Source organism: Phalaenopsis equestris, unplaced genomic scaffold (genome assembly GCF_001263595.1).
Source record: "Phalaenopsis equestris unplaced genomic scaffold, ASM126359v1 Scaffold000263, whole genome shotgun sequence".
Taxonomy (NCBI): domain Eukaryota; kingdom Viridiplantae; phylum Streptophyta; class Magnoliopsida; order Asparagales; family Orchidaceae; genus Phalaenopsis; species Phalaenopsis equestris.
Window position 1 is genome coordinate 708,536 of NW_018164705.1, and position 26,586 is coordinate 735,121.

At 33.8% G+C, this 26,586-nt stretch overlaps 2 protein-coding genes across 2 annotated transcripts in view; one reads left to right on the forward strand and one right to left on the reverse strand.

Annotated features, from left to right (window-relative positions):
* LOC110024604 overlaps window positions 1–16,804 on the forward strand; it is a 40,931-nt gene extending 24,127 nt beyond the window's left edge. The window contains exons 15-21 of the mRNA XM_020724664.1: window positions 9,615–9,752; window positions 10,014–10,119; window positions 10,200–10,271; window positions 10,385–10,431; window positions 14,131–14,290; window positions 14,439–14,605; window positions 16,145–16,804. Of these exons, the coding sequence (XP_020580323.1) occupies window positions 9,615–9,752; window positions 10,014–10,119; window positions 10,200–10,271; window positions 10,385–10,431; window positions 14,131–14,290; window positions 14,439–14,605; window positions 16,145–16,468 (1,014 nt within the window). The 3' untranslated portion in view covers window positions 16,469–16,804. The remainder of the gene's footprint in view (window positions 1–9,614; window positions 9,753–10,013; window positions 10,120–10,199; window positions 10,272–10,384; window positions 10,432–14,130; window positions 14,291–14,438; window positions 14,606–16,144) is intronic.
* A 1,219-nt stretch (window positions 16,805–18,023) lies between these two features.
* LOC110024616 (probable inactive purple acid phosphatase 28) overlaps window positions 18,024–26,586 on the reverse strand; it is a 12,807-nt gene continuing 4,244 nt past the window's right edge. The window contains exon 5 of the mRNA XM_020724687.1: window positions 18,024–18,619. Coding sequence (XP_020580346.1) covers window positions 18,178–18,619 — 442 coding nt within the window. The 3' untranslated portion in view covers window positions 18,024–18,177. The remainder of the gene's footprint in view (window positions 18,620–26,586) is intronic.

Below are 26,586 nucleotides of genomic sequence, written 5' to 3' on the forward strand. Positions count from 1 at the left end.
TGTTTTAGGGGATGATGGTAAACCCAATCAAATCCCTTGATTTCTTTATCCTTAATATATTAATGAAACTAGTTTGCTAATATTAGTGGGCTTTGTGTTGGAATTTCTAGGGAGCTTTATTAGCAGCCATCGATTGCCTCTTAGGTTTCTCAAGCAATTGGGGTTGAAGCATGCCAATGAAATGCTCTTGAAATCAATTTCAACTCACTCACTGATAGAGGGCTAGTAGAACCAATGTTATGAATTGTTGATAGCAACTTAGCATGAGCACTTGTGCTTCAAAAGTTGTTGAGTACGACTGATGAGCTTAGAGGCATGACGTGATCATCAATTGTCCACGAGTTTTAGCTTGAAATTGATGTAACGTGTCAAGTACATGTGGTTTATTTTTGATTGGGAGGGTTGTTCAAATGATAGCTTGTTGAGTTTTGTTTGTATTTGAGCTTGCATTTATTAGAAAGCATAAGTTGACAGACATATTCATTTTGTGCTAACCCTGATTAATTGGATGAATACATTGATTGTAGGGTCCATTAAAGTATGAGGAAAGCCTAACAACTAGGTCTTATGGCCTTATCATATTGGTAAGGTGATCCAATTTGTTCAAATAGCTTGGTTAAAGTTGTTGACTTATGATTGCTTCATTAATTTGGTGGGTGTTACATCTTCTAGAAGTCACAAAGAGAAAACTTAGATTGAGTTGTTATTTTGAACCTTAATAAGAACTTTAGGATTTGTACATTCAATAGTCAAAGAGGTGCAAGGATTAGCAACTCTTTTTCAGCAAAATAAATTTTATTATTTGGGAATGAAAATAGTACAGCATTAAGAAATTGCATAGCATTACTAAATGAAAGGAAGGACTAAAAATAAAATATATTATCTTGGCTAACATGTGGCTAATGAACCAAATGCTAAAAGACAAGAACCTCATCTCTTTGTTAAAAATGTCTAATTTGATGCTTAGTTTATTTTGGAGATTGGTGATAGATTTTTTTGGGGTTTTTTTTTACTCTTTTGATATGTAGAATTTGAAGCTCATTATGCACCAACTTTTTTGTATTAGAGATGATATTAGACATTGAGCTCAAATGCCCCTTGCTAGGATGCGAGGGAGTGAGTGCCCCTTGTTCTTGAAGGGCAAGCAATGGACTATGGCGCTAGGTCGAGAGATAGCGTTGTAACAACAATAGTTCAAGTTCGTATCCATAACTTTAAGGGGTTTGATGCAGAAGTTGGAATGAATGTAAATGATGGGTTCCTTAATTATTGTTGCTATTGTAGTGGGTCTTATAAGCCACTACTCTGTATAGTGAGCTGTTACAACTTCTTGTATCTAAAGAAGGCTTATATGGTGAAATTTTCTTATTGCAGGCTTATTTGAAACTATTTCTTTTGTTATATAAATTGTTGGTTCTTTCTTTATGCCTAGTGTTGAACAAGTAATTCTTGCACATGTGTAAGTATCGGGCGAAGAAGTTTGTCAATATTGGACGACATTTTCTTCATTATTTCAAATTTAAAAGTAAGTTTGATATTGCATGTTTTGTTCACATGACTATCACTTTTTCTTGAGAACCATTTAGTTGGTCAAAGAAATTCCCAGACATCCATTTTGTTCAAATCACGCCCATAAATTTTTTTTATTCTCTTTTTACTAAAAGAAATAAATAGCATTGGCAACACTTAATTCATTTCTAGAATGAGGTAGTAATCATGCCACTATCATGAAAGTCACTTAATGATTGTTTGACCTATATCTCAAAAGCTATCACTGAGTTTTAGTTACACACTATTGATTGTCACAACCCGACCTGATTTGTGTCTCTTACCCGACTCGGGAGCTTGGAATAGCAAGCTGGAATGGATGGTTAGACGATGAAAGTACTATTTATACTTTTTCATTTTTAAACAAAAGCATTCAATGCATAAATTCGTAATCTATTTCACAATTTGAATTTACTACAGTTCGTTCAGATTTAAAACTTTATGTTACTAGTAAAGTAATAATTAAAATGTAGCTTCCATCTCTCTAGGTTCCTCAACTTCTGTGCACAGTCTTCATAATCCATATACTCTAAAGAAGATTTTTTGAAAAATGATAACGATGGAAGGTATGGGTTAAACTATCAGGGAGTAAAATGTCTCTAAATTACAATAATTCATATTTTATAATTATTTTTATAAAAAAACAATAAAATAATTAGCTTTATTGTTACTTTTATTTATTTAATTTAAAATATTTGTTAATGGGAGTCACCATCTGATCGTGTACTTTAAAAATACACATTTTGTAATAGTTTCTAAAACTCTCCAAATAGGTAGGCAACCATTTTCATTTCTTTTTTTACTTGCATGTGTATGATATTTTTTCAGTCAGTGCCATTTAGGGCCGACTTCACATATGCATGTAGCATATTTTATTTCTTTTTTTTATTTAACATTTGCTTTATATACTTAAACATATGAAAAATATGAAACTTATATTTTTTAAAAGAAAGTATTAAAGTAGTAAAAACAGTTGCAGTTGATTTCATAAATAGAAAGAACTATTGTAAAATAAAAAGATATTTACCCACATATTCAACACAACCAATTGTCATTTCTCATATTAGCTATTCTTTTGGTGTATCAATGGTAACATAATAGACTAGATTAGCTTCTATACTTTTGTCCATTTCTCATATTAGCTATTCTTTTGGTGTATCAATAGTAACATAATAGACTAGATTAGCTTCTATACTTTTTTGTCTTTTTTTTTGTTTTTTTATTTATCCCTAAATTAACAATAGTTTTTATCATAATTATCTTTCTCTTGGATTTTATTTTCCATAATAATTGTATGTATATATAATTATTTTCTATTTAAGCAGTTTAGCAATAATAATTCTGCGATGAATGTTGGTCTTTAAAAGAGAAGCATAAAACTGAGTGTTGCTGAGATGAGAATTATTAGGTGGATGAGTGGCTTTACACCTAGAGACAAAATACGAAATGAATATATCCTTGATAATGTTGGTGTAACTCCATTGACGGACAAACTTAGAGAGAGTCGTTTTAGATTGTTTGGTCACATTAAACGTCGACCATATGATGATCTGATTAGGAGAGTATATGTTTTAGATTCGACTTATGTTAAGAAAGATAGAGGTAGACCCAGGAAGACTTGGGCATATTGTATAATAAACGTCAACCATATGATGATCTGATTAGGAGAGTATATGTTTTTGATTTGACTTATGTTAAGAAAGATAGAGGTAGACCCAGGAAGACTTGGGCATATTGTATAATAAATGTCAACCATATGATGATCTGATTAGGAGAGTATATGTTTTAGATTCGACTTATGTTAAGAATGACAAAGGTAGACCCAGGAAGACTTGGGCATATTGTATAATAAATTATCTTAATTTATTAGAATTAAATGAAAATATGACACCAAATAGGACGCAATGGAGAAAAAAAGATTCATGTAGCCGATCCCACTTAGTGGGATAAAGGTTTTGGAAGCATATTAGTAGTCTATCTTAAATAGAAGTTATTTCATTAATTAATGTTAACACTTATTATTAAAGTTATTTTTCCTAAATTTTTTTTCGTCATCCTGAATTGGAGAAACTTAATTATGCTTTAGCATTCAAGATTTTTAATAATTTTAACTTAACATTAATTAACTTAAAAAATTATAATTTATATTGAACTGGAATTTCATGCCTGAAATTTTCCTTCTCTGTTTTTGGTCTTAGCTTTTAAATCAACACTCTAAAATAATTTTTTAAACAAAAAATCACAATTTGAGTTAGTGTTTTTTTGAAAGATTTTTAACCTTTTTTAGAACTTAAAAAAACATGAATGTTTCAAAATTTTTAGGTAAAGCCACAAAAATCCTCAATTTCCTTTGTTGCCTTACTATTTCTTGCGTGCGAAGCTTTCAGATGCTCGATTGATCATCTCAATTCTCATGTTAGTTTTTGCGATAAATGTCGCTCGGTCGAGCTTCTCATTTGCACGGGTAGCACCTGCTTGCGTGACTGCGGGTCGTCCGTACTCCTGGCTCAAGTTTCTTCGCTTTCCTTGACGACAAGTCATAAACGAGCTAGGAAAGCTCGTGCTTGAGCCGCAAGACTGCTCGATGTGCCTGCTTGAATGATCTTATTCTTGTATGATCACAAATCCCTCCTATGGTCGCTCTTGTCTCGTTTAAAAAATCGCAGAGATCAACGCTTATCTCCCTCCCTCGCTTGAAACTTCTGAAGAATTCCTTTGGCTTTGACCCCTTCTTTCTTCACTCACGAAACCGCTTACACGCTCTCTCTTCCCTCTCGGTCTTGCTCCTTCTCTCCCGATGTCTCATCCTCTCTGACTCTCACTTGTAATAAAGGAACCCGGGATAAGAATCCCTTTGTTAAAGCTTCTGATGGCGGTGAGGGTGTCATTCAGCAGGTGTCATGCACAGGTAATTAGAATTTTTTTGTTAACCTAATTAAGAAATAAAATGTTATTATTACATTGTGAGGAAGGATTTGCTTCCTATATCCAAGCCAAAGATCGAATAAGTCATTATGCTGGAGCAAAGATCAAATAGAAAATGGTGGTTTTGCAAACTCATTCTGACCAAAGATTTTGAGTTGTAGCCTTCAATTTAGTCAATCCAATGATCAATGACACTTTAATCGCGACATCTTTTAGGCTTTTAAAAAATATTGTAGTAGTTATCTAAGAATTTTGTTGGCTGCTTCAAGGTATTTCCCATAAGGCGAGTGCATAAATTGACTTACTAAAGTCACAAATAAGGTAATATCTGACAATGTATGTTATAAGTATATCAACTTCCTCACCAATTTCCGATTCTTAACTGTATTCACTGGAGCACTTTCCTTCCCATCTCCCATTTTCTAGTTGGGATCAATTGGAGTGTCTGCAGGTGCACACACAATCATCCCAATTTTATTGACAAGATCAAGAACATACTTCCGTTGGGAGATCACAATTTCTTCTCCATTTTAAGAAAATACCTTAGAGATCCAACGTTCTTGATTACAAAATTATATGATAGGAAAGTCTTCAAATGGTTCATATCATATGACATCATTTCCTGTGAGAATAATATTGTCCACATACTTGATTAGTCTGGTTATTTTTTCTTTTTTGAATGTCTGAAGAACATTGTATGATCTTCCCGCTTCAGAGTATACCCCTAATCTTTGACAAATAATGTAAATATCTCAAACCACGCTCTCGATGATTGCTTCAACTCTTATTTGGATTTTTTAAGTTTTCACACTTTTGTGTCGAACTTATTACTAAATTCTGGAGGTGCATTTATATACACTTATTTCTCCAAATCCCAATTGAGGAAGACATTCTTTATGTCCAAATGTTGTAGGAGTCAGCAAAGATAAAGTGCAAGTGAGAAAAGAACCCTTAAAGAATTTAATATTACCCCTGAGACAATTGTTTCTAAATAATCAATGTCATATGTCTGAGTAAATCCCTTGACAGTCAGTCGAGACTTGTACCATTTAGAGAGCTGTCAAAATCTTAATTGATTGTAAACACCCATTTGCACATGTTAGTTCCCTAGGTAGATCAAACAATTCCCCCATGCTGTTTTTTTTCAAGAGCTTTCATCTAAACAACAACCTCCTTCTTAGGAACTTTCAGAGCATCCTATGCAGTACTAGGAATCTCGGTACACAATAATTATTAGGTAAAAACACGAAAATTGGGTAAGATTTTATACAACACAAAATGATACAATGGATGTTGGGTGCAAGACCTTTCCCCAATGGGAAAGCTAGACTTATTAGATTTCGGCTCCAAATTAGGCCTAGATTTAAGACTTAGAAGAGACTTAGAAATCAAGGATGAAGTGGATTGAACATAGCATAAAAGATTAGTTAGGGCATTACCTAAGTTCTTTGATTTTGGGAAATGCAAAGGATTCATAGACCCTTTCTTTTAAGTGGTCCTCTGCTGCGAGTAGTCATATCAAATGGTATCCTCGTCGTAGTTTTTTTTTTCTATTTTTTCTTTGTTGTGAACATCATGAGATTGACATTATAGAAACTTCAATATCTAAAAGACTTGACGCACTCTCTTGATATAATATCAATTTGATTTTTAGGTTGAACAATTAAGATTGGGGATATACTGTTTTGGGAGTCTTTGATTTGAAGAAAATCCTAAAATTCAAAAGAAAAATCTTTGTTTTGTTTCCTTATCGAAGATGAGGTGAAAAAATGTTGTAATTCAAAAAAATTGAAATTCATGGTAACATAATTTTTTTAGATTTGTTTTCAAAGCATTTATACCTCTGTTGGTTAGGAGTATGAGCAACAAATGCACATTTTTTTTGGCTCAGAGTTTTAAGTTTTTCTTGATTATGATTGTAAACAAAAATAACAAGTAAATATCTTTAGAGGTAAAGAAGATGAGAGTCGATTCTTTGGAATTTTTTTTGGAAAACATCAAAAGGTGTTTCAAAATTGAAAATCTTATTGAGTCTTTATCAAAAGGTGTTTCAAAATTGAAAATCTTATTGAGCCTTTTATTTATGAGAAATGTAGCAGTAAGAATGGCTTCATCTCAAAGATATTTTAGGCAATTGATTTGTAAAAAACATTGCTTTAGCTATTTCCAATAATTGTTTGTTTTTTTCCGAGTCACGTCACTTTATTGTGAAGTGTCAACATAAGAGCTTTGATGAATTATTCCTTTATCGAGAAAAATGACCGAAAATATTTTGAAATACTTTCAACTTTTATCACTTCAAAATATTTGAATGATTTTTTGAAATTGTGTTTGTACCTTGGAGAAAAAGTTTCTGAAAATTATTCTCACTTCATATTTTTCTTTCATTTAAATAAACTAAGCTTAACATAGTGTGATCATCAAACAAAGTCATAAACCATTTGTTCTCAAACTATGTGACATTTTATAAGTATGCCAAATATTAATATGAATTAGAGTAAATAATGTAGCTGATTTGTATGTTTGTGGAGAAAAAAATGCATGATTATGGTTTGCAAAAATCTTCACATTGAAATAATGACATACTTTTATTCTGAAATAATTTAGGAAACTAGAATTTTAGATACTGAAAATTAATATGATAACTTTTAATGTTTGAAATTGTCTTTAGAAATAAAAACAGAATGTAAATCAATATTTTGACATTTCTCTATTCGAGTAAACTCCATCGTTAAAAAAGAAGAGTCCGTCTTTTTCTTTAGCACTACTAATCATCCTTCTCATGACCAATTCTTGAAATTCATAACAAGAAGAATAGAAGTTAGCTTGTATTGATGATCAAAAGTAATTTTATTAATGGAAAACAAGTTATATGATATATTAGGAATATGAAGAACATCACTAAGGGTTAACAATAGGAAGAGTTTGACAGTTCTCATCTCGATAATTACTGTGAGGGAACCATCGATATTTTTTACTTTTTTATTACCTGCACGAGGTCTATAGGAATAATTTAGAACAACCAATCATGCAAGCAATTACGATAGAAACAAGTATTCAAGAATGAAAAGAAAAATGACCAATAAATTTCACAATTCTTCTAATTGCTCCTTAATGAAATGGACTACATTCAAGTTAGTATGAGGCTCATGAGTTTCTTCAGTAGTGGCTTGATAAGCTCGACATTCACATTTCTATTTTGATTCAAGTTTGCAGGATTACCATGAAGTTTCCAAAATATCTCTTTCATATGTCATAATTTTTTTACAATGCCCTCACTATAGTTTATTGCATCATTTTTTGTCAGTGTTGGCCTATTTTGACATAAGTGTTGAGTTCTCCTGTTTAATGTTACAAGAAGATTTTATGCTGCACATTATAATTTTTCTTCTTGATTCTTCTAGTCTGACTTCAAGAAAAAAAGAAAAATTTCTCAAATAGTGAATAGGGGTTTCTTCCAAGGATGCAACCTCGGATTTCGTCCAAAGTCCGATTAAGGCCGACTAAGAACATGCAGAGTCATTCGTTTTCTTCCTTCTTCCTATGACGAGCAATCATTTGAATTCTTCAAATGTCATCACAACATTGATGGCTGGAGGGAAGGACGACCGCTGGGAGATGGTTGAGGTTGCTGAAAGAAGGCTGGAAGGTGATTGACGACTGTAAGGGAGGGGTTGCAGTTGTTGGAGGGGAGGGGTTGCAGTTGTTGGAGGGGAGGGGTTGCAGTTGTTGGAGGGGAGGGGTTGCAGTTGTTGGAGGGTGTAGGGACAATTGCGGAAAGCGCTAAATTGCAGTGAGGAAGGTGTTGGCGACAACATGATAGCTGCTGGAAGTGTCGAACAACCACATGGAGGGTGTTGGCGCGGTTGGCAGCTGCAGGAAATGTGGAACAACAATAGGGAATGAAGCTGAAAGCAAGGTCGAGTGGTTTGCTGCTGCTGGAAGCGGGGCCGGAGGGGGCCGCGAAAGGATAAATGTCTTGTTGAGGTCGAGCTACAGCTGGAGCACCATCCGGACCCTTGGAGAAGGGCATCACCTCAGTGGAGTTACAACAGGAGCACCTTCTCATCGTCTAGCACAACCCCCAGAAGGGAAAAACGCCTCTAAGGCCGCACTCAGAAATTTGCACTCATAAAACTCCTAACCTCAGAAAGCAACACCTATATAAAGAGGGGATTAATAGATAAAATTGCTAAAGAGTAGGATAGGAAATATATATAATAGACAAGGAGAGGAAGAGGAAAAAAGTTGAGAAGGAAAGGAATTATAATTGAAAATCATCTAGAGATGAAATGAAAAGAAATGAAAGGAAAGGGGAGCCTGTGGTTACTGTAGCAACTATAGTAACAGCGTTCGCGGTACTATAACTTCTACTGTACCACGGTCGGGAAGCTCCCGCGTTAGTGGAACTCTTAGTCAGATGGGACAATTGAAGGGTTTCAAACACAATTTTTACTGAAGTTCCTTTGCGACCAATCCTCGCGATACAATCACTTGAGAGATAGCCGCGAAGCCAATGACGGGATCACGTGTAGCTTTTCTTCGATTCGGAGCCTTCGTCGTCGTGGAGTCGAAAGCTCTAATTCCTTGTAGGTTTTGGAAGGGATAAAATAATTATTCCTCTGCAATTTTATAGAAATCGACTACAAGATAAATAGAGGGGATGACTCCCACATTAGGAAAATAATACAATCAACCATAACTCTCTGTGAAAAAAAAATGAAAATTGAATTATGACATACTAATAATGCTACTTTTTAAAAACAGAAAATACCAAATAATAAAATATACTAAAATAATTAAAAAAACTTCGTAAAAATTACGGTTATCATTTGGGTGTAAGCTTTGATCCCCAAAGTGTGACTGCAAACTTCCGATTATAGACATTTGCACTCAACCAGTTCTCTTTCTGGAATGGAAAATTATTGTGTCTACATTACAAAAATTGGGTGGTTTATAGTCCCTGATTTTTCACAAAATTAATTTGCTTTTTCACAAAATCGCGGTGAAACATCTAATTCTATTGGATGCATTACCGAAAAATTGTTTGATCCGTTGGGCTTGTTTATAAAGTCTTAAGCTTCTTTCATGAAATGAATTTTGCAAGATTGGTATAATATTTATTTTTTTTACTTCTGTAGGTACTAGATGCACTGGTCTGCCTTTTCTGCAGGTGTAATATATCTGCTGAAACTCTATGGACTGGAGGTTGGCTTTTAAAGCAGTTACTTCCGCATGGAGAGCAAGAATTTACCCTTGGCCATCTTCAGAAGCTCAAGGTAAAAAAATATTATAATATTTGTGTTGGATTGAATTTCAGCAGGCTATAATTATTGTTTTCTGATGATATGACACTATTTTATGGCATTACTTCTTATGGGCTTTTGTTATTTTAATACTCGAGTTGTGGCCAAACCAGACTCGGTCAATCCTTATTGTGCTTTTCTCATAGGAGTTGCTTGTGCCGATTCTTTTTTTCTGGAATTGAACTTGTTCATTGAATTTCGTTAAGATGAAAATATTCCAAGGATTATTCACAGGATTCACATAGGGACTCCAGTGTCAATCTCCTTGTAGAAGCCAAAGGAACATGGTGTGATATGCTTTTAACTGTTTTGAAACATGAGTGGAGGAACTGTAAGAGAGGTAACTCTTGAACAATATATGATATTGATTTGAGCATCCTTCTTTTTTCCTATTTTACGTATGCTTCAGTGACACAACAGCAATCGAGGCATCTTCACCACATAAAGATCCCAACTCCATACTAATGCCACCACGTACCTTCTCTTCAGGAGGTTAGACTGTGAGTTTAGTTTGTTTATGCATTCTTGTTCCTGTTTGTAATTGGTTACTTTTTTATAGTATTTACCTCTAGATGGTCTTCAATATTAGCTGAATAGTTTTCCAGGTGAATCATCTTTTGCAGATGGTGAGAGGATGTCTGAGATGATTAAGGTTAGCTTTCATCTAATTTATGTATACTTCTCTGGTGATAGGTGTGAACTTTATTCAGCAGTTGACATTGATACACCTTGAGAGCATTAGTTTGCATAAAACTGTTTATACTTTATAATTATGACATGCATGGCTGTTCTATTCATAACAGTGAAGAATGGATGATGCATATATGTTATAATGGTTATAATGACGTCTTTATAAATTTGTTTGTTAGCAATTCACCTTTAGGAGATTAAATCTGTCACTTGTATTCACGATAGTCTGTTAAAGCTTAATGCAACATGTAAAGTGGTTTTTTTTTTCCAAGTTATAACATGAAGCGCTTCTGCTAATTGAAGTTCAATTATTACAAGGAAAATTATATGATGTTGTACTATTCATTAACCCTCATACAAATCAAATTTTGGGCTGTTAATGATTCAATGTCAAACTGATCCGCTGCTCGCTTAAGCTTGGCTCAATTTATTCTTTTCCATCTCAAGGAGAGCCAAACTCTTGTGCTAGCTTAATCCGATCTCAATGCAAGCTATGCATGGCTCATGATTCAAATTGATTCAAGCAAAAAGCTATTTTGATTAATTTTTGTATTCTTGAAGAGAAATTCTAAGTCCAATATACACACATACACACACTGGTACATATGAAGATTCATATATACAAATACATAAATGTGTCTATGCATTAAATTAAATCCAATACATACATAAGTTAATATGTATATACATTGATACTTTATTGCATATACCTTTTGATACAATCTTGAGCTAACTCAATCTGATTAAGGGAGCTTAATTTAAGTTGAATCTCATTTGAGCTTAGGCTTGTTAGATCATTGACTTTGATTTAAGTGAGGAATCAATTAAATTTTTCAACAATCTTAAATTTTCAAGCCAAATTTTTGCCAACAAATAAAATTTTATAATGATCCATGGCATTTTAAATCAAAATTTAATGAGACAAAATCTTAATCACTAGTAAGGCACAACTGTACGATGATGGGCGTAAAATATTAACTCGTTGTTGGATTAGTATTCTTTCTTAATTTGAAAGGAGTGGAGCATGCATGTGGTCTTCTCCACTAAGTGATATTGAAGCATGCATTGTGTCTCTGCTATGCTTTTTTGGGGGTTTAAGCATTTTTCGTAGAGCCTTGTGATACCATACAACTCTATTCTGCACCACAATTGAAACCTATGATTCTTTCAGCTTTTAACAACCCTATTGTAGAAGGGTGATGGCCCCTTCTTCTATAAACATAAAACATTTCACAACCAATTCATTAGGCTGTTGAGGAATAAACCAAGAGCAATCAGTTAACATTCCCTGCATCATCCAAACTTTATATCTTAAAGACCTTCAAATCAAATAATAGTAATAAAGCTTTCTTGTACTTTCCTTTTGCTTAGGCTCAAATTTCCTTATGTTAGATGATGCTATAGTATTGTGTGAAAAGGCTCTCTCATTTGTTCTGCTGTAAGATGGAGTAAATAGTTTTACAGTTTAGCATATAATTGTTTTACTCTTTCCTTTTGCTTGTTCTTTTTTCTCTTTTTTGATTTGTTGAAGTTTGTAGCATTGGGCAGAAGATTCAGGCACGTGGCTCACCCGAACTCTTCATTAATACTTATTTAATATTTTAAGTTTTAACTTTTTGTGCTGGCTACATAAATAACCATAATTAAGTCACTTTGTATGATTTTATTCAAATCCTCTTTTTTAATGTGCCAATTATGCTCACTCCCTTAAAACTTCCTCCAACTTTTATTTATTTCTCATACTTAGTATCCTCCCATCTATATTACGAATTCATCTCCTTCTCTAGTTAAATAAGTACATATTTTTCATTTGTTTTGCTCGAACTCCTAATTCACTTTTTCCTCACATTCAATATTTCATTCTCGTACTCATTTAATATCTCCACTCTTGCATTAATAATCCACTTTCTACTCTCCCTTCATCCAAAGAAAACGTAAATACTCACCCTTAGTTAACACATCAACCTAGCCGCATGTCACTTGCCCTATTTTGTTTTCATATTGTTTATTCTCTTTACATTTTAGTTGCACAACTGATTGTTTCCATGTTTCAGTCTATTTTTGACTTTCTCTCAATCAAGAATGAGAAGTAAAAAAGGCGTTTAATCCATCATGGATTCATTTTGGTAGTTACTTTTTGCTAAATTATCCATTTGGATAATTTCGATATGATACATTTTGAATTTAAATCCAATCTTATGTTATTATCTATATTATGGATTTTCTTTTTTTTAATAGATTATTGATTGCATAAATAAAATTATGGCTTGATTTTCTAACCTCCTTTCGTCTTCTCTTAGTTTTCATTTCTTTTTCCTTTTTTTTTTTTTTTTTGCTTAATTTTCATTTTACATTAGTTTGTTATAAAAGCTTCATAGCTATTATCTCAGCTGCACCTCACGCTGCATCTACGAGTAACTCCCTTGCTTGTGCACTTGATCATGTGAGCCCTTCATTCTCTAGTGGCTCACCCACTGTATCCCTCTGCTCTATGCTCAGCATTGTGTTTGCATCGGCGGCAATTTCTTAGCTTGACTGTGCTCCATCCCTCCCACCACATTTGTTACCTTTTGCATTAGATCCTTATTCCAACAGCACTTGCAAATTTAATTAGTTGGTACTTTTTATGTACGTTATTGTGTCATTTGCAGCTTTTTATGTACGTTATTGTGTCATTTGCAGCATTCTTTGACCATTCCTATCAATAATGACAATGTATTTTGATTCAACTTCGCTGGATTATCTTGGAGATTTGCTTCATGACCTTCAGTACATTTACTTGAGGAAGAAAGGAACATGCACTGTTTCTAAGGAACGTTCCTTTATGGTATCATCATAGACAACCTAGGGAAAGGAACCATAGAGGTTGAAAAAGAACTAGATGTTCAGCGTGCCAATCATCAATCCTTAAAAGAAAATTTAATGAATAAATTATTGGTAGTTTTATTATTTTAATTCAATTCAATAAGTTGCAGAAAAAGTTTTAGGTGGCAGGAGATTTCTTTGAGTTTTACTAGTGTCGTAAGTATTGTGATGAGATTCGTCAACTATTATTGGTGATTTTGGTTTTGGGTATTTCTCCCCTTCATCACTGTCTTGTGATGGATTTCCCCTTCATTTCTTCACTTTGAGATGGATATTTTTTTATGTTCAACTCTCCTCGGAATAAATGTTGCAAAATGTTAGTGTGGTTGGTGACTTCTTGTATCCTCTCCAACAACATGAGAATTCTCTACAGTCGAAGTTTATCTACTTTTGGGGAATTGATACAGAATAGATTCACTTTAAATTTATCTTGACATTTATCTCATGTAAAATAATTCATTTGGATTATTATTAAGGTAGTATCAAATTTAAATTTGATCTTATCTGATTGTCCCTATTTTTATAATCATAGGAGTTTGTTTTGTAATAAATAATTGATTGAATGTGATTATAACTTGATTTCTTGCTTCTTTGCCTCTTCTCTTTGAGTCTTCGTCAATCTCTTCCTCATGTTTGTGCTTTCTCTTTCACTTTCTTTCTCTTCTATGTTTCCTTTTCTTCTCTAAATTATAAATAAGATGGAAACAATATACACGGTAAGAAATCTATGTATTTCTCACCCGCCAAACCTCTCTATTTTTTCTCTGACCTTTTGGTTTGCACTTTTATGTTTTAGGTTTTTGTGCTGCAACGCCAACTGCTCATTTTTTCTTCAGGAGGATTTCTAGCAGAACAGCCCCCTTTGAACCCTCCTATGAATTCTCCTGTAGATTATAACGCAAAAACTGATTATTTGGATGTATTTCCTCCAAAACCTGGCAGTGAAATAAACTCAGGTCGACACTGTACCATTGTGTTTTGTATAAATAGCCCAATTTTTTTTTTTGAAGTTCCATAATCATCATAATCATATCATGTGGTTCATTATCAACGCCATTTCTTACCTTTTTCTCATAGTAAATGCTGATTTTGTGAAATATGCAGAGAGTGCTCTGCCTTGCAGAATAGCATTCGAGAGAGGGAAAGAAAGACACTTCAGCTTTTTAGCTATATCGAAGGGAATGTCTGGCTGGATTATTCTTTTAGAAGAATTGCCACTCGACCAGCATCGTGGGGTGGTTCGTGTGTCAGCGCCTTTGGCTGGTTCTGATGTATGTATTTTTGAAATCGATCAATTTTTTGTGCTATTACTGATCTGATAATTTCTTCATAGGTTCATTTAATGATAATAATTTCTTTCTTCATGCGATCGTGAGATGGGATTTTAAAGAGTCTCTTTCTTTAAATCACCAATTGATGATTTTTCTTTTTTTCAATTTTTCATATCTTTCTGCTCTAGTAGTTATTATTACAGCATATCTTGTTAGAGTATGTGAGTAATTGTTCATTATGATTTCTAAATATTTTAGTTGTGTCCATTTCAATACTAGTTTTTTCTCGGTGTTCAATTCTGTTTCTTAACTTACTAATTTTAACCAAATTTGTCTAACTATCAACAATGTTGTCTCCTCTGTTGGAAATTGGAGGAATGCTTCTCATGAGGGCCTTTTAGATTTTTTTAAGGTTATCTTACTATTTAATATTAGTTTCATGCTTGTGAGATTGATGTTGAAGATCTAAAATGCCCTCATTGATAACTTCTCTCTATCTATTTTTGTTTAAAGAATTGATAAAATGGATAGTAGGACTAAATTAGTTTAAATTTGGTGAGTTGAGGGGCCAAGTTGAATATCCGAAGCAATCATAGATTAAAATGAACATATCTAAAAAATTTCGGGATTATTTTGGTCATTTTTACTATCTCATTAACATTTCTATCATGTGTTGTGATAATTAGCTTTGCTATAGAGTAAATTGGCTACAATATAATTTGCATGTGCATGTTAGTTATATGTAGAGCCGTAAATTAAATTCAAGTGTTTTTCAACCAAACTGTAGTTAAACAAAAGTGTTAAAAAACTTGTGTTGGGTTCATTGAGCTGAATTTGAGCTATTCTTGATTATTTATGAAGTTTACTTGAAAGATTTATTTAAAGTAGAGAATATAAATGTCACAACATTAAAGTGTTAAAAAACTTGTGTTGGATTCATTGAGCTGAATTTGAGCTATTCATGATTATTTATGAAGTTTACTTGAAAGATGTATTTAAAGTAGAGAATATAAATGTCACAACATTTTGTCCATCAATCCATCCATCCATCCATGCATAGATACATCCATAGATACATGCATGCATCCATGCATTTATACATGCATGCATATATACATTGATCAATACATACATAGATACCATCCATCCATATTGATCCATACATGCATTAGATGCATGCATGCATAGATACATAAATCTATACATACATATGCACCCCATAAACTTACAAACATACTTGAGAACCTTGAATTAGGTCTTGTTTATGTTCAGCGCATTAAATTAACAAACTTATTAAAATTTTAATCAAAGACAAGCTAATTATCAAGTCAAACATTTCCCCTAGTTATACTTGGTAATAATATTATTGTTGATTCTTATTACGTTTTATTAGGGAGAATAGAACAAAAGCGACTTGACTGATTTTATTTTACTTTTTTACCAAAAACTTAAAATCTTCTTTACATATCTCTGCTTTAAACAATTCCTGGTAAACACACATTTGTCCTAAGAAAAAATTTCATCCAACTCCTCCATTAGCCAAGAATCGATGAAAAGCATCCAAAGTGGCTCAACTTGCGCATCCGTCCATCCAACCTTCCAGTTCTAGACTCCAAGCACAATCCCCTTAGTAGGCCGAAAACAAAGGTTTTGGTTGATGGCAGATGGACTTTAGCATTCAGGGATGATCAGGACTGCAACTCAGCTAAGTCAATGGTGACTAAAGAACTGCATCTGCTACAGAATCAAGTCGCGGAAACCTTAAAGCCTTTATTCGATGACCATACAATGATCTTTTCATCAAAACCCTTGCACAAATCCTCCGACGGACTTCTCGAAGAACAGCCATTAAACACCGGGTGAGAAATTTTGAATTAATGTGATGGGAATTTCTTGAGGATTTGGCTGCACATAATGTCATATTTTCATTCACCAAGTGCTTGCCAGAATTAGTGGCTTTGTTCCCACCAGCTGCAGGCTGCAAACTCTCCATAACAGTCTGAAGAGTTGGAAACGTTTCCAGCTGACTGCTGCTCTACGGTTAAATTCTTTGTATATTAGTTTTCTATTTCAAGATCAGCTTTTAAACTTGATGCTTTAATGTATAATTGTTGCTCCAAGCTTCATTCTTTTAACAGGGCCATGGGGCTTAATTTGATTTGTATATATTCTGATATAGAAATATGATTCAGTGGTGCAGATCATCATTAGTTTGTAAGAACTGCTTCCTGCTTAACCATAAAATCCTTTTATGGGTATTTACGTACATACCATAAACATCATGTCAAAAATATCACAAAGTTTTTTGAAAATGAGACGCACCTTTTCATGCCTAGAACTTTAATCTTGAAGTGCTGTATATGTAAATATTTAAATTTAACTGTTATCTGTGTAAATACATAAGAGTTGTGGTATGTTCGTAAATTTCCCTCCTTTTCTTTTCTTGATGCTCATTGCTTCAGACAGATCGTCAACTATTCTGAACCTAAACCTATTCATTATGTTGCTATTTATGGATTCCAATCAGCAATTTTGCTTCTTATTTGCAGAATAGACCAATAATTGTTACATTTAGCTTTTAATACATTCATAGCAAGATGGGCTTTTTTTATATTGGACAAGTCGCATGATATTCCATTTCTTCTGTGTTTTTAAACAACTAAACAATACTAATTATAGTAAAGAACAAGAAGGCCGCCCTTAGAACTTCATTTTCCCGTTTTATATTTCATTAAAATTCTAAATTCGTTCGTGCTTGCGGAATTTCAGATTCATTGTTTGGATTTGGTTTGAATTGTAAATATATGTTTCAAAATAAATAAAAAAATAAATGTTGTAAGAGAGCCTGTCCCAAAAATTATGGAAAAAATATTACATCAGGACTCTGCACGTAAATGTGAAATTATACCGTAGTGGTGATCGTATTATCCCGTATGAAATTACGCCCGATAACACGAGAAAATGTTCCTTTTGTACTATTCAGGTGTATGTTACAGGCCCGATCACCTCCACGACGTAATTTCATTGGACTCTGCACGTAACTATACGTGCGGAATCTTGATGTAATATTTTTTCAAGTTCATGGGAGGATCTGCGTCGAGGAATTAGTGATTAAAAAAAAATAATGTATAATTAAAGCAACCGTAAAATGTCCTGATACCTGCAGGATTGGGAGGATCTCTGCCGCACAAAATGACAATCAATGCAAGTCAATCTATGAAAATTTCCATATAATATACTACATATAAGAAGATTGACTAAGAACATGAAATGTAAATAAAAGATACAATCAAGTAAATTTGTAATTGAATATCACATTCTCATTAAGCTTATTATTTATCCAAAATCAGTTTTAATACCTCACATAACAGTTCCAATCAAACTGTACACACAAATTTCTATGACCAACACCCCCAAGTAAAACAAATAAACATTTTGTTTCAGTCATCAAGAACCAAAAGTTAGACAATAAACATCATAAAGATCATAATAAAGTCAATATACCACCCCAATTAAACAACAAAAAGGTTAGAAGTTCCAACTCAGATTGACATTGAGAGCCCTACTCATCCTTATTCTCCAGTTCTGTTTTCCCACAGCACCTGCTCATCTATCTGGCTGAGCACCTCATCATCAAGTCGCTTCCAGGTCCTAATGGTTTCGACTCCCAACCAATCCTTCATTCCTTTCTTAAGCTGCGCCGAGATCACCCTCGCTCTCCCCGGCCAACTAGCTCGGCCATATGCATGGTATCCAAAGCCTCCGCCGTAACAGAGCCAGATACCATCAAGATTTCCGCAGAAGTCGTTCAGATGATCATGGCCGATGAAAGAGGCCTTCACATCTCCCATGGAGCGTAAGGTTTTTAGGACGCCAGAATTGACGATAGAACAAGCTACACCCTCCTGATATTGGCCCACAATCTTAGTGTACCAGAGCTGTCGAACCTCGGGGAATGGGATGTGGAAGAAGGTGAGTGCTGGTGCTTGGAAGATTGCCTGTAAGTTATAAGTTCTTTATGATGTTTGATTGTCTATTGGTTCTATATTTTTATTGCAGGCAGTATTTATGGTAGCCATCATTTCTCAGTTGTAAGCAACTTCTTGTTAAACTGCCCTTGGTATTGTTTATCCAGAACAAGCTCCTCCTAAATTGAGCTAAATTAGAGAACCAAAAAAAAAAAAAGAAAAAAAGAAAAAAAAGAACGATCTTCTATTTTGATATCTTTCGAGTGTTAATCCTATAATTCTTCTAAGGTAATTATGGGTCTGTTTCACGCGACTTTTTTGTCACGTCGCGGCCCGTGACCGCGTTTTTTTTTTTTTTTTTTTCGTTTGGCCCAACGGCAGCGGCTTGACTTCGAAGAATCAGAGCGAAAGTCGGGCCGCTGGTTATACCCAGCTGCCCGCTTTTTCCCTAGCGAATATTATCGCTTTACCCCTCCCGCCCCTCCCGCCACGTTCTTCGTTCTTGCCCTAGCCGCGCACCGCCCTCCTCCTGCGCGCCAAAAATCTTCCTTCGGCCCCGTTTTCCTTCTTCAGGACTTCTTCGCTGCCTTCGACCGTCCCGTTCTTCTTCTTCTTCCTCTTCCTCTTCTTCGGAGTTCTTGCAGTAATATTCCTTCTCTTTTTTTTTGTTTTTTCTCCTTTTTTTTTTTTGGATAACAAACGACGATTCTCCCTTTACAGCTCCGATTTCTTCTTCCTCCCACGTTCTTGGCCTCCTTTGGTCCGTTAATTCCAATTTTCCGTTCATTCCAATTTTTTGAGAGTTGGTTCCTTTCATGATTTTATACTTTTGCATTTTTAATGGGAAAATCCAAGTTTAGAGCCTCAAGATCCTTTTACAGACATGCAGAGTTACTACGTTTCTTCCTTGCTTGATGTGCATTAGCAGTTTAGTGAAGATTTTTCTTTTGGGAATTCAGCGCTAGTTGCAGGGAATATCTGCATCCAAATACAGAAATGCTTTTATGGGAATTGAGCTTGCCTTTGAGTGCATTACATACATAACAAATAATTGCTTACAGAAATGTATTTGGAATATCTGCATCCAAATACTTTTCATTGCTTTCCTTACAATTATTAAAGTTTAAGTGTTAGATATGCAATCACAAAAGAATTTTTCCATATTTTCATACATGTATTGGAGGATTAAAGTTTGGTAGAGCAGGTGCAGCCTTGTAAATTCCATGGGAATGACAAGGTTTATATGTTTCCATCGTTGGTTGCAATTTTTGCAATTTTCTGCTAGTGATTCATTTTCTGCTAAATGATAATTGGTTGCAATTTTTGCAATTTTCTGCTATTTGCTAATGAGTTATTTGCTAATGATTTTTTTTCAGCTATTTTCTGCTACTTTTCAAATGAGCGTTGGTTGTCAAACTGCTTGGTGTTTGCATTTGGTAGTTGGCAATTTGTTGATTGTGTTATGCATTTCTTAATGACTACGAAATGGAAGGACTTCATGCTTCCATGGAGCCTGTTATGGGATCTTGAATTTATCTTGAAAACATAAAATGAAAATGATTGATGGCCAAATACCATCTGATCTTGCGAAATTGATAAATCTGTTAATACAAGAGAGTTGGGTGGTATGTGTGCAAATGCTTGGTTATTAAATGCTTGTAAGAATGCTGGTATGTGATATGCATGGAAATTGACCAATATACTTGTTATGAAGGTTTTTGAGGGCCTGAACTTGAAGAATTAGCCGCTGATTATTAAAGGTTATGTCTTATTAGTTGTTTTTTCATCCAAAATGGATTTGTAGGCATTTTTCTACAAATGAACATATTGTGGGAATGTATGGGTAATTACTCATATTATGATGCTTATGAATTGAGTTGTTTTTGTATTTTTTTATTAGTTAAATGTTTGTTTAGGCCTAGTTGTGTTGAACAGTTATTTAGGCCTACAAATGAACATATTGTGGGAATGTATGGGTAATTACTCTTATTATGATTTCAAAGTGCCTGATGTATTTTGTGGAAGTCCATTCAATTTCTGTTAAGGTGGATTTAGGCAATCCATGTGGAAGCATGACTTCTGCCTTTGATTTGCATACTCCTAATGAGTTGGAGCTTGGGAATTTTTGGGTTTGGGGATTTTGCATCTTGTATTTTTGGGTTTGGGGCTTTTGCAGAATAGAAAGGCTTTAATTCTGCAAGTGTATTTGGGGCTTTTGCACACTCCAAGCATTTTATAAAAAATTGAATTTTGGGGCTTTTGCATATTGTATTTTTTGGGTTTGGGGCTTTTGCATACTCCCTGCAACATTACTGCCAGGTTCGGATGAGTTGGAAGATTTGCTTGGAATTCTTATAGCAGAATTGTATGAGCAGAATTCTAGCCATTGCATGCTTATTTGAAATTTAAAAATTCTAGCCATTAAAGATTGCTGCCAGGAATCATTAACATGGTATGAAGGTTTGAGAGGTTTTGCAATTAGCCAATTTATGCTTAATATTATACAACTTGCAGGTTTTGTAGTTTACTGATTTTGGTCGTTTGCTCTCTATAGAATGAGCTTTCTACTTATAAAACATACATTGCAACAAGTGAGCTTCTTTGCAACATAAGAGTTGAATGAAGTATGCATTAGCTTATAAATATTGTATTTCTTATATTTGGTAGTTTCCTGAGTGATATAATTTTCTGTTTCCTATAAGCATATTTTGCAAGGTTGGTGGAATTTGAAGAGCACATGTTTGCCTATAAGCAGTTCTGTTTCCTTTTTTATCCTTAAAAGTAGTGACATGGCCAAATGTTTGTTTAACTTCATCTGCGGTTCATACCCAACCTGTCGGGTTCTGCTCGCTACATGGAATGCATTATCTTACTTTATGAAGAGGAAAGAATTATAATTTGTACAATTACCTTAGATTGTATGTATTACAAAAGGATGGAATGTATGAAGATGCCCCAACAATTTTTTTTTAGTTCCTTTATCGGTTGGTTATAGCAAGGAGTTATTGTTGATTTGAAGCTACGTAACTTTTTTTCTATTGCCTCAATAAAAATGTTTGAATCCTTTCCCGTGGATGTAGGTCACTTCGACCGAACCACGTAAATTTGCTGTGGTTTTTAAATACTTGTTCCATACTATCCCTGGTCATGGTACAACTTCGATAACATTTGTGTTAATGTTAAATTGCTTTGTAAACGTGCTCATTTATAAAATATGGAGGTATCTGCTTAATTTTGTCTTTCAGTTGTGTGAAGTTTGGGATATGATATTTTTTGATGCGATAAACATATCCAATTAATTTTGCCTTTCAGTGGTTTTGCAACACATGCACGGAGCACACCATGGCAGCACATGCTATTATATTGGTTTTGCAGTACATGAATATGCATTTACATATGTTTTTTAACACATAATTCTTATATATCTACCATGTTTTTTTACCACAAAAATCTTATATATTTCATTTTTGGGGCTCAATATTAGGTTATTGGTGTATCTGAACTTTCTGCTCTGTTTAAAAATGAATTCCTGCTTCTAAAGTTTAAAAAATGTGGTTGTTATAGTCTTCTTTTAAACAGTTTTAGCAAACACGGGCATAATTGTCATTTTTTCATAAACAGCTGACCCACCACTGTTTTCGCACAACTGCACCAAACAGACAGCCGGCTTCCCCGCAGTAGCTTCCCCACAGCAGCTTCCTGGAGCAGCGCAGAAACAGAGGCTATATCAAGTGCTAACTTGTTATATATTTCTATCACACATGGTAGGGAAGCAAATGAACTCAGCATTAGGCAAATACTTATGACTTAACTCGATTGGAGCTCTTTTATGACTACTTAATTAACTAAATAAACGAGCTAAATACTATGCTATTAAATGAACAAGCTTGAACGACTTGATGCTCCACTTATTTAGGATCATGAATGGTATCATTCAAAGTTCATAAACAAGATATTAATAAGCTGGATTATTGCTTAAAATAATGCTCAATATAAAGCTCTAGTATTTGTATATATTATTTATGCAATTTTTTTTTCTAGTATTTGTGCTATTATGGTGGATATTTAATTCATATTTGGATACGTTAGCTATCTTTTAAGTTTAAATTAATACAAAATACTACATTTGATAAATATATGATTTGCTTGTTAAATTTGTAATTTAGTTCAAGTTTAAAATGTAGTTACATTTAAACAAATAAGTTGCACGTTTAAATTTCAATCACATTTAATATTTAATTTATGTTTAAAATTTCAGGGGCTATTTAGTCCAACATTCAAATTTATAAATAACACCGATTCAAACACATAAAATTACTTCAATTTACACATCATTTGTATTATTTAAGGTGTTGTCGAGCCATGTTGTGCGTTTCTTGTTTGAGGTGGAAGGGGTGAGCGGTGGAGTAGCAAATTTTTCAAATGAGCTGGTAGAATTGTTGGACAAGCTTTCCAAGGCTTGTTACTTTAAAAGCTTATCTTTTAAGCTTGGTTCAATAAGCCATGTTAATGTTTCAAACGAGCAACCGAGTTGCTCGTTTAAAGGTCGATGGTCATAAAATGACTCACCTTTGAATAATTTGAACAATTATGGAATTAAATGAACTAAGTTTGAGTACTAGGATAAAAGCTTGCATTAAGCGCAAGCCAAGGCCAAAGCCAAGCTTGAACATCCATTACGAGTTTACTTCAAAGCCAGTCCAACCGTGAAGTGAGCTTGATCTTCTCTAATTGGACCAATTTGATGTTATCGGGGGCGACTTCGAGTGGCATTGCCGAATAGATCTTTTTGGACTAGACCCATGGAGAGAAAAATCATATGGTGTGAAGCTGGCTCTTCTATAGTAGGACCAATTTGATGTTATCGGGGGCGACTTCGAGTGGCATTGCCGAATAGATCTTTTTGGACTAAACCCATGGAGAGAAAAATCATATGGTGTGAAGCTAGCTCTTCTCTAGTAGGACCAATTTGATGTTATCGGGGGCGACTTCGGGTGGCATCGCCGAATAGATCTTTTTGGACTAGACCCATGAAGGGAAAATTCATATGGTGGTCCATACTCAATAGTTCTTATTTGGTAGCTCATACTCGATAGCTCGTTAATGTTGGTTCGGTAGATCAGGCTGAGAAACTCGAAAAATTGTCATGATGTCTCATAAGCCTGGTGTAACCGTATTTTTGGCCATAAACCGCTAAACATCAATACCAAGCCCCCAACTCAAATGCACGTTTGCTCAAATCTGTGTGTGTATCTCCTTCTAGTATTCAACCCTCTCACTCAATCATGCTTTCATTTTGACATTCTAATAGAAATTGAGATCGAAACATTAATCAAATAAAATAAATTTAGGCTCGTCTGAAGTTACTTGTAAATTTATTTTGGCCATGCCAAACAACAAAGGTCATCCTTGTATATAGAAAGACAGCGGTGATGTTTTTGTGTGAAGCAATAAGGAGGTGCCATGCAAGCATGTTATTTTATCAGTTGGAAATTCAGAAAATCATGAAGTTAAATTTATTATTTGAACTAGTCAACATCAAGTTCAGATATTTTTTAAATATAGAGAGGGCAACTAGCAATATGAGTTGAGAGTTTATAAACATCAAAAATACAAATTTAATGTGCTGAGCTGAGCAAATCAGCAATTTCATAGTTTGAGTATTGTTACGTTCTTTGTATTGTATCGTAAATTATTATTGATAAATTTAATTCGTATTATTTTTAAGTATGTTTATAACAAAGGCCTATGAGAACGGGGTTTAATCTCTAATGATTTGAGTATCAAGTTGATTTATGTTGTCTTCATGGAATATATAGAGGATTTAATTGGCAAACGATTAACTTTGCATACTGTTCACATTTTTGGATGATTCAGCTAACCAAAAAAAAGAAAAAAAAAAAAAAAACTGAAGTACTGTTAATTTTCAGATGCTGCTATTTTGGGGTCACGCCAGCCGCCACTTCCAAATTTATATTCCATCAGCGGCTGTTGTAAATTCTTGGTTTTGAAAATTGAGGGTTTATGCTGGTCAAAAGTACAAATTCAGTGTGCCAAGAAGATGAGCAAATTAGAAATTTGATAGTTTTGAGAATTTTATGAATTGTCTTATTTTGTAAATAATGTTTGATAAATTTAATTCATATTATTTGCAAGCATGCCCATAACAAATGCCTATGAGAACATGATGTGTTCTCTAATGATCTAAGAATTGAGCCAAGGTAGATTTATATGGGTTAGGCAGACTTTTTAAAGAGTTTAATTGGTGTTCGATTAACTTTGTAGGCTAGTTTAAAGTTTTAGGTGATTCATAGGATAATCTCAAGATCTGACTCGTAAAAAACACTCAAGTAATGCAAATTTTCAAATGCGACCATTGTTGATAGCCGGCATCCAAAGTTCATAATTTTGTTTTATAAGAATTTTGTATTAATCTCAAGATCTAACACAAACTTATCCTCATTCAGAAACTAAAAAGGGAACACTAGCCTGAGCAAATCAGCAATTTCATAGTTTGAGTATTGTTACGTTCTTTGTATTGTATCGTAAATTATTAGGGATAAATTTAATTCGTATTATTTTTAAGTATGTTTGTAACAAAGGCCTATGAGAACGGGGTTTAATCTCTAATGATTTGAGTATCAAGTTGTATGATCGTTCAACTTTAAAAAAAAAAAAAAGATTAGATATATTCTATGATCAGTATCTGATACTTGATCTCGTAACCAAAAAAAAAAAAAAAAAAAAAAAAAAAACTGAAGTACTGTTAATTTTCAGATGCTGCTATTTTGGGGTCACGCCAGCCGCCACTTCCAAATTTATATTCCATCAGCGGCTGTTGTAAATTCTTGGTTTTGAAAATTGAGGGTTTATGCTGGTCAAAAGTACAAATTCAGTGTGCCAAGAAGATGAGCAAATTAGAAATTTGATAGTTTTGAGAATTTTATGAATTGTCTTATTTTGTAAATAATGTTTGATAAATTTAATTCATATTATTTGCAAGCATGCCCATAACAAATGCCTATGAGAACATGATGTGTTCTCTAATGATCTAAGAATTGAGCCAAGGTAGATTTATATGGGTTAGGCAGACTTTTTAAAGAGTTTAATTGGTGTTCGATTAACTTTGTAGGCTAGTTTAAAGTTTTAGGTGATTCATAGGATAATCTCAAGATCTGACTCGTAAAAAACACTCAAGTAATGCAAATTTTCAAATGCGACCATTGTTGATAGCCGGCATCCAAAGTTCATAATTTTGTTTTATATGAATTTTGTATTAATCTCAAGATCTAACACAAACTCATCCTCATTCAGAAACTAAAAAGGGAACACTAGCCCTCACAAAACTCAAATGAACAAAAGACTTCTAATCAAATAAACAACTATATATTTATAATAAAAAAAGGACATCAACCAAATAAAAATAAATAGATGAAAATAACATTGCTGCTATTAGGAGTGAACGACCGGAACTGGTTTGGGGTCCCCTCCCCACCCCGCAACAATGAGCATGATTGAATTCGTTGAAACAATTACAATTGGCATTCATCTTATAATATGAAGCCCGATCTTTTTTATTTTATTTTATTTTATTGTATGTAATCAATTTACCAACAAATTTCATTGATTTAATCAATCACCAAACTATTGTTTGCTGATAATTCTACATATTATCTTAATTGCATCGAAGTTAGTGAATAATTAATTACTTAACGATATTGAAATATGCTAATTTCAAACTCGATTGGTAGTTTCATACATTACAACATTTAGTTGAAATAAAAATTGATGAACCAAGTACGTCCTGAATCAAATTCATATTTAAGACTAACATTTTGTTAGTGTGTCACACAAAATTGAGACTTATATCAGGGTAACTTAGCAGTTCATCAAAACGAATGCGACTTTAGCCACTTTATAAAATCAATTGGCTAAATTGAAATACGTGCAAAACCAATAAGTGAAAATAACAATCAAAGAGCAAATTAAAAATTGAAAAGCCATCATACGCAT